At 49.1% G+C, this 12,500-nt stretch overlaps 1 protein-coding gene across 3 annotated transcripts in view; it reads right to left on the bottom strand.

The window, feature by feature from the left end:
* bicd1a (bicaudal D homolog 1a) overlaps positions 1-12,500 on the bottom strand; it is a 61,643-nt gene that overhangs the window by 7,441 nt on the left and 41,702 nt on the right. For 2 of the 3 annotated variants that reach the window (XM_042111389.1, XM_042111390.1), the window contains exons 3-7: positions 12,337-12,489; positions 10,699-11,250; positions 5,230-6,426; positions 3,701-3,852; positions 2,912-3,128 (exon numbers count right to left, since the gene is read on the bottom strand). In XM_042111389.1, coding sequence (XP_041967323.1) covers positions 2,912-3,128; positions 3,701-3,852; positions 5,230-6,426; positions 10,699-11,250; positions 12,337-12,489 — 2,271 coding nt within the window. Of the gene's footprint in view, positions 1-2,034; positions 3,129-3,700; positions 3,853-5,229; positions 6,427-10,698; positions 11,251-12,336; positions 12,490-12,500 lie in introns of those variants that run through there. The other variant, XM_042111388.1, reaches the window with a different exon arrangement.

Here is a 12,500-nt window from a genome sequence, read left to right as displayed (position 1 = left end):
CACACAAACACACACACACACACAGACATGCATGTACGCATGCACGCACGTACACACGCACGCACGTACACACGCACGCACGCACGCATAGACACACACACACAAACACACACACACACACACACACACACACACACAGACACACACACACACAGACACACACACACACACACACTCGCCATTATCATACTCTGCCCTCTGAATCATCACCGCATCCTCTTTCCTCCATCTCCAAGCTAATCTATATGCTAAAGAAAATAAAGCCATCTGTTTTTTTCTTTCAAAACTGTCTACACTTGTTCCTGGAAATAACATAGCCTACTGATGATAATATATTGCCATTTACATTTAGCAGATGCTTTTATCCAAAGCAACTTACATGCGTCAATTATATTACAAGTGCCATTGTCCCCAGAGCAACTTGGAGTTGTTAAGTTTTTTTTGCCCTTGCCTATCTCAAGGGCAAAAACAGTGGACACTGGGAATTGAACCCACAACTTCGTCCACCAAGTCCATCACCGGTCCATGCAAGAGTGAGCTACTGTCTGATGATGGGGCACTTCAAGTGAAATCAGGTATCCTTAGCGTTCTCTGGGTTCATTCTCTCTCTACAGGCCATATCCACCAACAGCAAGCTGGGGTGTGTAAGGGGCAGTTAGTTATTCGAATTATAGAGTATACAGGGGCTTATTTGAATTATAGAGTATCCAGGGACTTATTTGAATTATAGAGTGTCCTGGGGCTTATTTGAATTATGGAGTATTCAGGGGCCTATTTGAATTATAGCGTATCCAGGGACCTATTTGAATCATAGTATCCACAGGCAGACACTGGGTTTATTTTATTGTTTAGCTCGTATTCATTCTCTCCTCTCTCTCATTCAGTGTGTAGGATTAGATTTGTTCAGGAGGAAAGTAGCCAAGTCTGGCCTAGCGTCGGGGATTCACTGCCAATAAGAGACTGCATCGCAGTAGGAAGAAGAAAACACTGCAGTCCTCTGAGAGGACCAAGGAAGCGGAGAGAATGACTGAATGAGGAAATAAAAGAGAGTTGAAATACAGCCAAAGCCAATGAAGCTACTTTAAGCAAGTTCCTTCAAACAACCACCAGATGGCACTAATGCTACATTACTCCAGTCACACCATGCACACGGCCATCATGCAGAAAAATATGCTGAAAAACAGACAGTCCTTATCGGCATCCATCAAACCTTCATTACCAAAAGCGAAATATTCACCTGGGTAATGATGGAATGACAGCAAAATCGATAGTATGAAAAAAGTAATTACTGTTCACAAACCTTTGAGAAGTATTTGCTAAGTTGCAAATAATGGACATTGCCTGACCACAGCTGTAAATGTTGGCTCTCAAATGCTTAAGCACAAATGTTGAAATAGCTAAGCTAATAGTTTTTAGATACATCCAAAACAAAGCAGTTAAAATGGTAGAGAATTCCAACCAGTTCATTGCAAATTTAACAAAATGAATTTCATATGATTATAAGCCTGAGTATCAACCTTGTTCAGGCTTTCATAAATGGCAGAAACAAAACACACAAATTCAGTTCCTACATTTTCATTCATTTATTTCATTTAACCTCATCCATGAATCAAAAAATCATATGCTCACTGTTTTCTCTGACAAAAAAAAAAGCTTCAAGCCTTCAACAGAGTTCTTTCAGTTCTCAGCACACGAGTCCTAAACAAGTTCCACGTCTCAAACAGGGTTCTCTCTTTACAAGTTCCACATCTCAAACAGGGTTCTCTCTTTACAGTGAGAGGAGAAAAGCCAGTGCTGGTAGAGTCCCAGCGCCTAGCAACAGCACCAAGGGAAAGCAGGCAACTCTGGAAAGCAACTGGCCCCAATCTGGACCCAGCTCTGGCACCAAATTGGTTTCAGAGAGCAGTCGCTATCGGAGTCTGTTTCTGTGTGTGTGTATGTGTGTGTGTGTGTGTGTGTGTGTGTGTGTGTGTGTGCATCTGTGTTTGTGTATCTGTGTGTGTGAATGTGAGTGTGTGTGTGTGTGTGTGTGTGTCTGTGTACGTATGTGTGTGTCTGTGCGCGCGTGTGTGTGTGTGTGTGTGTGTGTGTGTGAGAGAGAGAGAGTCAACATGCAGGAGTCCTGAGGAGCCCCTACCCAGAGCGAGGGCCTGAGGAGCAGCAGGAGTCTGTGTGTGTGTGTGTGTGTGTGTCTGTCTGTCTGTGTTTGTGTGTGTGTGTGTATTTGTGTCTATCTGTCTGTGTTTGTGTGTGTGTGTCTATCTGTCTGTGTTTGTGTGTGTGTGTGTGCATGTGTGTCTGTGTGTGTGTGTGTTTGTACGTGCCTGAGGAGCAGCAGGAGTCTCTGTCTCACAGCAGTCTGATGGCCATCAGCCACCCAGGAGAACCAGGCTGATGCCACCGCCCCTGTGTGCCACCTACCCACCACTCTCCCATAGTTCTGTGCTCAGAGAGGTGGATTGTGGGGGATGTAGTCATTGCTGGAGGGTTGGGGTGCTGCTGTAGGGGACGCGGCAGGCCGTGGAGTGGGCCGACTCCTCGGGGAAGACTGCCGTGACAGGACTAGTGGGGTGCGGTAAGGCGACGTCGGGGCGGAGCAGGAGGAACGTGCGCAGGCTGTGGGGTTGTGGTCTCTGGTCTGGGCTAGGCGACGGAACTCTACGCTCAGCGCCTGGGCGCTCACCATCAGCGTCTGACTACTCACAATGCACGGCGGCTGACCCAGCAACGACCAGGTAGCAGCTGCTGAGGAGGAAGGGGTGGGAGGAGCCTCCAAGGACGGCGAGTTGACTGCCACGGGGAACATGCTGGACGGGGTGAGGAGAGTGGGGGGTGGGGGAGGCCGGGCCACCGTGGGGGACAGAGGGGCCGTGGGGCTCGGGGGCGCTGTGAACGCGGCTCGGACACTTACTTTGGGGGGGCTACTCTTGAGCTTGGCCAGCTTGCTGGCCGTCTGGCGTCCGCGGTGCGTCTGCTCGTGGTCGAACTCCAGGTCCTCCAGGCGCTGCGTGAGCGCCAGCTTCTGCTGGATGGCCATGCGCAGCAGCGAGTTCAGCGTCTTCTTCTCGTCCTCCGCCGCCGCCAGCTGCCGCTGCATCTCGTCCAGCTGCGTCACGTACTCGTCACACCTGAGACACGGAGGGGCCGAGAAAGAGAGAGAAAAAGGGAGGGAGAGACACAGAGAGAGGGTGAAAGAGAGGGACAAGAGAGAGGGAGAGAGGGGGAGAGAGAGGGAGAGAGAGGGAGAAGAGAGAGGGGGACAGGAAAAGGGACAGAGGAGGAGAGAGAGGGAGAAAGTGGATAGACAGATCAAAACAGAGAAGTGGTACAGAGATGAATAAAACAGAAAAGAGAGTAAATGAAGGAAGAACAGAAAACAGATAGTGAGGAAGAGTGAGAGCAGAAATGTGCCTCCCCTGTACATGGTACGTCCTGGTCAACTCTACTGTATGGCTGCCCTGGGGTCTGTACATGGTACGTCCTGGTCAACTCTATGGCTGCCCTGGGGTCTGTACATGGTACGTCCTGGTCAACTCTACTGTATGGTTGCCCTGGGGTCTGTACATGGTACGTCCTGGTCAACTCTATGGCTGCCCTGGGGTCTGTACATGGTACGTCCTGGTCAACTCTACTGTATGGCTGCCCTGGGGTCTGTACATGGTACGTCCTGGTCAACTCTGTGGCTGCCTGCGGTGCTCACCTGGTGGCAAACATGGCTCTGAGGGAGGAGAAGGTGGCTGCATCTTCCTTCAGAGCCTTCAGCTCGTTGCGCAGCTTCATCATGGTCTCCGTCACCATGGACTTCTCGTTCTCATACTTGCTCTTCAGGTTGGCCAGAGCTACCTCTGCAGTCTGGCAGGAGGAGAGCGGTGAACAGAGATGAGTAGAGTAGTGATCTTATCTCACACACCTCACTCTCACGTTACACAGACACAGAGGATAATAGAGTAGTGATCACACACACAGCTGAGTAGAGTAGTTATCACACACACACACACACACACACACACACACACACACACACAGCTGAGTAGAGTAGTTATCATACACACACACACACACACACACACACACACACACACACAGCTGAGTAGAGTAGTTATCATACACACACACACACACACACACACACACACACACACACACACACACACAGCTGAGTAAAGTAGTTAACACACACACACACACACAGCTGAGGGACATCTTAGTTGTGTGACTGGTGTGACTGATTTTCTTTTGTGCCTAAACATTCACATAAGACTCTCTTCTCTTAATGCTCACTATTACTCTACTCTTCACTCACTATCCCATTCTCTTCTCTCAATGCTCACTGTTATTCCACTGCTAATCATTCATCTGTTGGCATCACACTTTCTCTTCTTTCCTGGGGCTGAAGAGGAACCTCTCTCTCTCTCCACTCTCTCTCTCTCTTTCTCTCTCTCTCTCTCTCTCTCTCTCTCTCTCTCTCCACTCTCTCCATAACATGCTTGTTGCCCTTGAGCTTCAGTCATAGTTGAGCTGAGATCTGCTCTGGTGATAAGACAAGACAAGAGACGCCAGCTTTCTCTTACTCGCCACACTTGTTTCTCTCTGTCTGTCTATCATTCCGTCTATTCTGTCAATCACTCTCTCTCCTCCTCTCCTGTGTCTTGCTTTTGAGCACCAGCACACCAGCAGGAGCATTGTGATTTGCATTGCATATCTCTCACAGGAACTCACTCTCTCTCTCTAACTTTCTCTCTCTCTCTCGCTGTCTCCTGTTTGTGGTCCTTGAGCACCAGTTGTAGTGTTGAGATCTGCTTTCTCTTGGTACTCAGGAGGGATTTCATCTTTTCATTACTCACAATCCTTTTTTTCTTCGTCTATCCTTTCCTCTCTCTCTCCCTGCCCCCCCCCCTCACCTGTATGTAGAGCAGCACCTGTCACAGCATTGAGTTCAGCACTCTCTTGGTGCTATACAGAATATTTTACCCTCTCTCTCTCTCTTTGTTGTTTTCTTTATTTTGCTTAGTTTGTTTTGTTTTGTTGTTTTTGTTTATTTTGTGGGTGTGTTGGAGGGTGGGGGTGGGTTTGAGCTTTTAATGTGGGTTGTTTATATTTCTTGTTGATTTCCTTTTCACTGCTAATAAAGGAAATTAAAACTCTCTCTCTCTCTCTCTCTCTCTCTCTCTCTCTCTTTCTCTCTCTCTCTCTCTCTCTCTCTCTCTCTTTCTCTCTCTCCCCGCTCACCTGTTTGTTGGCCTTGAGCACCAGCCGCAGTGTGGCGATCTGCTCTCTCTTGGTGCTCAGGAGGGACTTGAGCTTGAGCAGCTCCTCCATGCACGCCTCCTTGTCCTTGTCCATCACGGGGGCCAGCTCGCGGGCGGCGGCCCGCTGGCGGGACAGCTGCAGGGAGCGATCCACGGCCCGCTGCAGGTGCTTGATCTGGTCGCGGATGATGGCGTTCAGGTTGTAGATGTTCATAGGCTCTTTTCGCAGGTCTCCACCGCCGCCGCTGGAGCCGCTGTCCGGTGTGGGCGACAGGCACGGGGAGAAACTGATGTTGACCGGTGATGCGGAGCCCTGGGTGGTGCGGCTGGGGCTGCCCTGGGCTCCCTCCCCCCCACTGCCACCGCTGCCCGCTGACGTCGAGGATGGCGGGGGCTCTTTGGAGGGCGAATCCTGGGGACTCCTGGGGGGGTCGGAGGAGGAGGTGGACCCGGCGGCCAGGCGGCGGGCCAGGCGTGGGGAGAGCAGGGCGCGCGGGTCTTCGGGCCCCTTGAGGCTGCCGCTGCGTGTGACGCGGCTCTGCCGATAGTAGTCCAGCATGACGCGGTTGGGCGTCTCGTTGTTGCACAGGCAGACGTGGTGGTAAAGCTGCGCAAGCTCCTCGCTGAAGGTGGCCAGCTCGTCCTGCGCCGCTGTCATCATGCTGTGGCTCTCGCTGGCCAGGCCCGACAGGCCGCGCAGGTCGGCCTCCAGCGCCACGACGCGCTCTCGGGCCTCGAGGCACTCGCGTTCCAGCCTGCCCATCTGCTCGGTCAGCGTGCGCACCTTGCCCTCGCTGCGGCTCCTCTCTTCCGATTGGCTCTCCACCGCCTGGTTGTGCTTCTCCTTCAGCGTCTTGAGCTCGGCCTTCAGGTCGATCACCTCAGTGACCGCCACTCGGTACTTACCCTCCAGGACCTCGAAGCCGTGGAGCTCGACGTCGTCCGGGTTGTTGAAGCAGCCGTTGGTGGCGGTGGCGTCCTCTGTGTTGTGGTCAGCGTCCTTCTCGGTCTCCTCGGCGTCAAACTGCTTGTTGCCGTAGAGACGGTGCATGGCGCTGATGCGCTCGTTGAGCCGGTGGACGCGGCGGTGCTGCTCGGTCAGGGCGCCCTGCGTGTGCTGCAGCTGTGTCTGCGACTCCTGCAACGTCACCAGCAGAGACGCCTTCTCACGCTCCACCTACAGGACAGGAGGACAAACTGCGAGGTCAGAACACAACAGAGTGAAACATCCAAATTCAATGGCCGAAACATCCTCGCTCTTTTAGTTCAAAGTAAAAACCTCTGGCAATACAACTTAATCAGATATCTCTGGAGATACAACTTAATATCTGGACTTTGTATTAGACATTGTAATGAAATTGCTCTGAATTGTCCACTCACAACAGAGTGCAAGTTCAGGACATGTTAGCATAGCTGTGCTAGCAACATCTGTGACATGTTAGCATAATTTCAGAGTCCTGATTTACTGCTACAGCAATGTGAGGATTTGCTCAAAAAACAAATACCAAAATACTGCAAAGGCCAAACTCCAAACGACATGTTTGAGTTGTCTACACTAAGAACACTTTATACTGATATACTGAGAATATTCTCTCTGAAATTCTAAGGCGTGTGTTGTTGTCGTAAAGTGTATGTTGTCACACACTCCTCTGTGCTCTCTGCCACTGATGTCGGCGTGTCATTGTGGTATTGATGTAAAGGCGATGTCTCTGAGAGAGGGCACAGGTGGGTGTAATGTTTCGCCAGCGTTGCTTGTCGCATATTAGGACGGGATGCCATGGCCCTGGTTCCGGTAATTGATCTCGAGTGCTTGTGAATCGCTTTGTGATCAGCGTTGGTCCTGGAGGCGTCAGCCATCTTCAAACGGCCGCGCTGAGGCGGTGAAACCTTATCGATTCCTTCCTGGAGGAGGCCCAGCTACACAAAACAGGGCGGCCAAGGGGGAAGAAGTATAGCCCCGGCAGTGACAAGTGTTGATGAGGTGTGTGTGTGTGTATGTGTGTGTGTGTGTGCGTGTGTCAGTGAGGTGTGGGGAATGAATGATTCCAGATTTCACCCTTGGCCCTCCCAAGATTATTCATTCTGAAAGACATTTTAGTCCGCATTGGTGGTAATAACATGGGAACACATATGGGAAATGAAAATGTGGCTTATTTGAGATTTATTTGAATTTCAGACATTTTTAAATGGCACATCAGTGCTGGAAAAAAAACAGATAGACCTTTAGTTAAAAAGTGTGAGCTTACTCACTACACTGTGTGTGTGAGATTTTCTTTGGCTTGGTATTGAATTTGCTTTACAAAAAGTCAAATTCCAATAGCAACTGATCCAATTGTATTCTAAACAAGTGGGCCGGTAGAACAGAACCTATCGTCTCTTACAAAGCAACACATTTACACACATCCGCACAGTCACACGCTGCGTCAAGCTTTCATGACCAAGAAAAACAACACAAAGAAAAGAATATAAATTGAAATCCAATAGACCACTGATCTGTGTTTGTGTCTGCTTGTGTGTGTGTGTGTGTGTGTGTCCCGTACACGCAGATGAATATATATTCCCTCCATAGCTATTACACATTCCATTAATCATGGGCAATATTATAACTGCAGTGAGAAGTGGTGCTCCCATGGGTTCCACTGTATTACACTGCCCCTAATGGCAGCAGTGTTCCACCACAGTGAACGACCACTCACTCTTTAGCTCTAGTGCTGCAATGGTGAGGTAACGCATTACGGCGATGGTGTCTCGCTTAGTGGGAGGCAGGACTGAGACATGTATGAGACTTATTAGAGCGCACAGAAAATGAGAGACTCAATGAGCACGTGCAGTGAGACTGGCCAGGCTTGCTGTCTAACTGATGCTCTCAGGGAGAACGCAGATCTACTCAAGAATCTGGTGTAAGAGCCAGATAGCCATACTGTACCTAATGTTGAGTTGTTACAGATAATTAGTGGCTTTCGCTCCACATGATGATTGTGGGGAGTGAGATAGATATATGGATAGAAGAACCAGAAGAGTGTTTGGACATACATGTCATATAGCCAGCTAGATATCCATGCATTGTAAGCCTATGCTATATGAAGTTATGATCATGTTCTATAAAGTTACTAACAAATCTATTATATAATTTGCTTATTTAAATAATTGAAAAACTGTAGTCTGCATTATTACAATCATTATCTTCATCACAGTCCTTATTTCCACCAGTGCTGTAGAATGGTTATTCTAGGCAACTAGAACTAGATTTTCTCTCTGTGCTCTGTCAGTGTCAGACGTGCTATTTCTGTTACCTGCCCTTGAGTAAAACCCACACACACATGCACATACTCACATGCTCAAAACAGACAGACACACACACACACACACACACACACACACACACACACACACACACACGTGCTGCGCGCACACAAACTCACTATCTCTCACTCACACACTCACATAAACACATGCACGTACACTCACACATCACAGTAAATGTTTTTGACAGCACTCTCTCTCAGAGGGAAACTGAGGCCAAGCTACACAAAACAAACACACACACATGTAAAAACATCATTAAATGTGTCTGCTTGTAAATGAGTGTTTTCTACACTGTAACACCACCATTTGAAGTGATACCCAGCACATGCATAGTTTAACCCTGTGGGTCAGATAATAAAAAACAGAGTAAATCTGACTAAATCTGATTAGATACTCTGATTAGATCAGATCATATTAAATGGATGGGGACCCTTCCATGCGAAATCAGAGGTCTGGCCACAGTGGCTGCCCTCAGTGACTTGACATCTGGCTGATGTGTTTTTAGTTTCTCAGCGCCAGCAGTCACTCTCAGTATGCTGACACATACTGAGAGCGATGAATACACTTGGGGTGTGTGTGTGTGTGTGTGTGTGTGTGTGTATGTGTGTGTATGTGTGTGTGTGTCTGTGTGTCTGTGTGTTTGTGTGTCTGTGTGTGAATCTTTGAGTTTGTTTGTGTCTATGTGTGTATGTGTGTGGGTGCGTGTATTTGTGTGTGTGCATGCACATTCATGTGTGGGTGTGAGTGTATGTATATTTGTGTATGTGTGTGTGCACGCATGTGCATGCGTGTGTGTATGAGAGTGTATGTGAAACTGTGTGTGTGTACAGAGACTAGTGAAACCAACAGCCCTTGGGAAAGATGAACAGATGTGGAGACCAGGAGCAGAGAAGGACACACTCACCAGTCACCCCACCAGAGAAGGACACACTCACCAGTCACCCAACCAGAGAAGGACACACTCACCTGTCACCCCACCAGAGAAGGACACACTCACCCGTCACCCGAGGGAGGAAGAGAGAGAGTGAGGGGTGGGGTGGGGGAGAGAACTGTAGCCTGGCGTATTCAGTTCAGTGTGTCTTTTGCCATATAATGTATATGTTTATATTTGTCATGTTGGTAAAGCTTATTTGCACTCAAAGTGAGCTGAGATACTCGGGAAAAGGGGAGAGAGCCTGAATAGGAATAGAATCTGCAATGTAAAGGATGGTAATCGGCTACTGTAGGTCTCGTCCGTAATGTAAAGGATGGTAATCGGCTACTGTAGGTCTCGTCCGTAATGTAAAGGATGGTAAACAGCTACTGTAGGTCTAATCCACAATGAAGAGATGGTTTAATACTGTAGCTAATGTAGGTCTAGTCCGTAATGTAAAAGATGGGTTAAAAGCTAGGTCTAGTCCGTAATGTAAAAGATGGGTTAAAAGCTAGGTCTAGTCCGTAATGTAAAAGATGGGTTAAAAGCTAGGTCTAGTCCGTAATGTAAAAGATGGGTAAACTGCTGCTGTAGGTCTAGTACATAATGTAAAGGATAGGTTAACAGCCGATTAACAGAGAAGAGAAAATCTCAAAAATGGCGTATGGCATGTGGTATGCTGTTTCATTTACACCTGACGGTGTTACACTGATGAAAACAAACAACAATGCTGGCATTCTGCATATTTTTTTTGGGCATGAATGTGCTATGCTTGTCTATTCTTGACCTTTTTGACACTTTATCTGGCAGAGCGAGTGGCATGACTTGATTATGTTGTTTGGAAATACATTATGCATACTGAAATCCACTAAAACCTTTTTTTGTAAGCAAAACTATTCTTTTCTACTTCATAAAATTGAGCTTAACTTGACTTTTAGAAGATATATAAAAATATATGTGTGTGAGCATGAGTGTGTGTGTGTGTGTGTGTGTGTGTGTGTGTGTGTGTGTGTCTGAGAGTTTGTTTGTGTCATTTATATAAAAAAGAGTTGAACTTGACTTTTAGGAGATATATAAAGTAGTGAGTAAAGCGTTTAAAAGGCAGCTGACTCCACAGTCTGGGTTGTTGTTTTGAGTGCAACTGTGGCAACTGCTCAACAAAACCCACTGCCATGGTCCACTACACAAACAGCCTTGACCTTTAGCCTGGTTCAGCGGGGTGGGACTGACCTGAATGAGCTGTTGTTTGAGTTTCTGCATCTCTGAGAGGTTGAGCTCGCTGAACAGATCGGCCACTGGGGGCAGCACGGCAGGGTCCACCCCGTTCCTCCCCGTGCCGCCGCGGTGCCCGCCAAACTCCGCCGTGCCATTCGCCGTCGCCTTGTTGCCGAGGTGATGCCCGTTGCAGCGCCCCAAGTCCTCGACGCCGGGGCTGGACAGGGTGGACCCAGGGAGGCCGTGCAGGCCGGCCGACCCGTTGGCCGTGGGCGTGCCGGTGGCTGTGACGACGTCGGTCTCGCTGGCGAAGCGGAGCTGATCGACGGCGGCGAGCGCCAGGTGGGCCCCGGCGCCGTAGACGCTGTCACTCAGGCTCAGGTGGTGCGCCAGCTCCTTGCGGAGGCCGTGTTTCTGCTCGCGCTCGCTCTTGAGCGCGTCCAGCGCCTCCTCCAGCTGCGCCTGCGAGATGTCCTTCAGACGCAGCGCGTCCTCCAGCTGGCTATTGAGCAGCGCTGTCTCCTCCTCAAGGACCTTGATCTCGTGCTTCAGGCCCTCATACTCCACCTGCACAGAGGAGGAGAGGAGAGGAGGAGAGGAGAGGAGAGGAGGAGAGAAGGAGAGGAGAGAAAGGGAGGAGAGGAGGAGAGGAGAGGAGGAGAGGAGAGGAGAGGAGGAGAGAAGGAGAGGAGAGAAAGGGAGAAGAGGAGGAGAGGAGAGGAGGAGAGGAGAGGAGGGGAGGAGAGAAAAGGAGGAGAGGAGAGAAGGAGAGGAGAGGAGGAGAGGAGGAGAGGAGAGAAGGGGAGGAGAGGACAGCAGAAAGGAAAAGGAGAAGAGAACAGAGGAGAGGAGTGGAGAAGAGAGGAGTGGAGGATAAGAGAAGAATAGAAGAGAAGAAAAGAGCAGAGGGAAGAAAGGGAATGGAATGCAGAGGAGAGGTGAGAAGAACAGGAGACAAAAGGGAGAGTAGAGTAGAGGAACCAGGACAGGAGACGCAGGTCACGAGAGTAGAGGAACCAGGACAGGAGACGCAGGTCACAAGAGTAGAGGAACCAGGAGAGGAGACGCAGGTCACGAGAGTAGAGGAACCAGGACAGGAGACGCAGGTCACGAGAGTAGAGGAACCAGGAGAGGAGACGCAGGTCACGAGAGTAGAGGAACCAGGAGAGGAGGCAGAAACAGAGGCGAAGAGTGAAAGACAGAAGCCAGGAGATGAAATAGAGGAGAAAAGAGGAGGAGAGGCAGCAGAGTTGTTGGAAACAATCCCAAATGTGGTTCTGTTTGACACATAACATGTTGCACATGCACTTGCATATCCACAGTTTATTCAGGTTTCTCACACATAGCTTTTCCATGGGTAGATTAGTGAGCGTCTAGACCAAGGTCTGTATGAGAATGGATACTTATAGAGTTGTGAGTATGTGACTGTGTATGTAAAAAGCTAGGCTTGTGATGTTTGGATATGTGTTCATGTAAGTGAGTGTATTTTCTTGTGTTACTGTATGTTCTGAGTGAACATACTGTAAGTGTGTTTGTGTGTGTGTGCATGCAAGTGTGTGTGTGTGTGTGTGGGTGTGTGTGTGTGTGTGGGTGTGTGTGTGTGTGTGTGTGTGTGTGTGTGTGTGTGTGTGTGTGGGTGTGTGTGTGTATTACCTGGTTCTGTTTAAGTGTGGACACTAGTTTCTGTAGGGTGATGTTCTCCTCCTCCAGCTCTGTGTAATCCTGGAGGAGGCGCGTCTCTCTGAACTTGTACTCTCTAATCTCCTCCCGCATCCGACCCCTCTGAAGGTCCAACACCTCATTACTCTGAGAGAGAG

Source organism: Alosa sapidissima, chromosome 11, assembly GCF_018492685.1.
Source record: "Alosa sapidissima isolate fAloSap1 chromosome 11, fAloSap1.pri, whole genome shotgun sequence".
Taxonomy (NCBI): domain Eukaryota; kingdom Metazoa; phylum Chordata; class Actinopteri; order Clupeiformes; family Clupeidae; genus Alosa; species Alosa sapidissima.
Note: the sequence above shows the minus strand (reverse complement) of the source record. Positions and strands in the feature narration are given on the sequence as shown.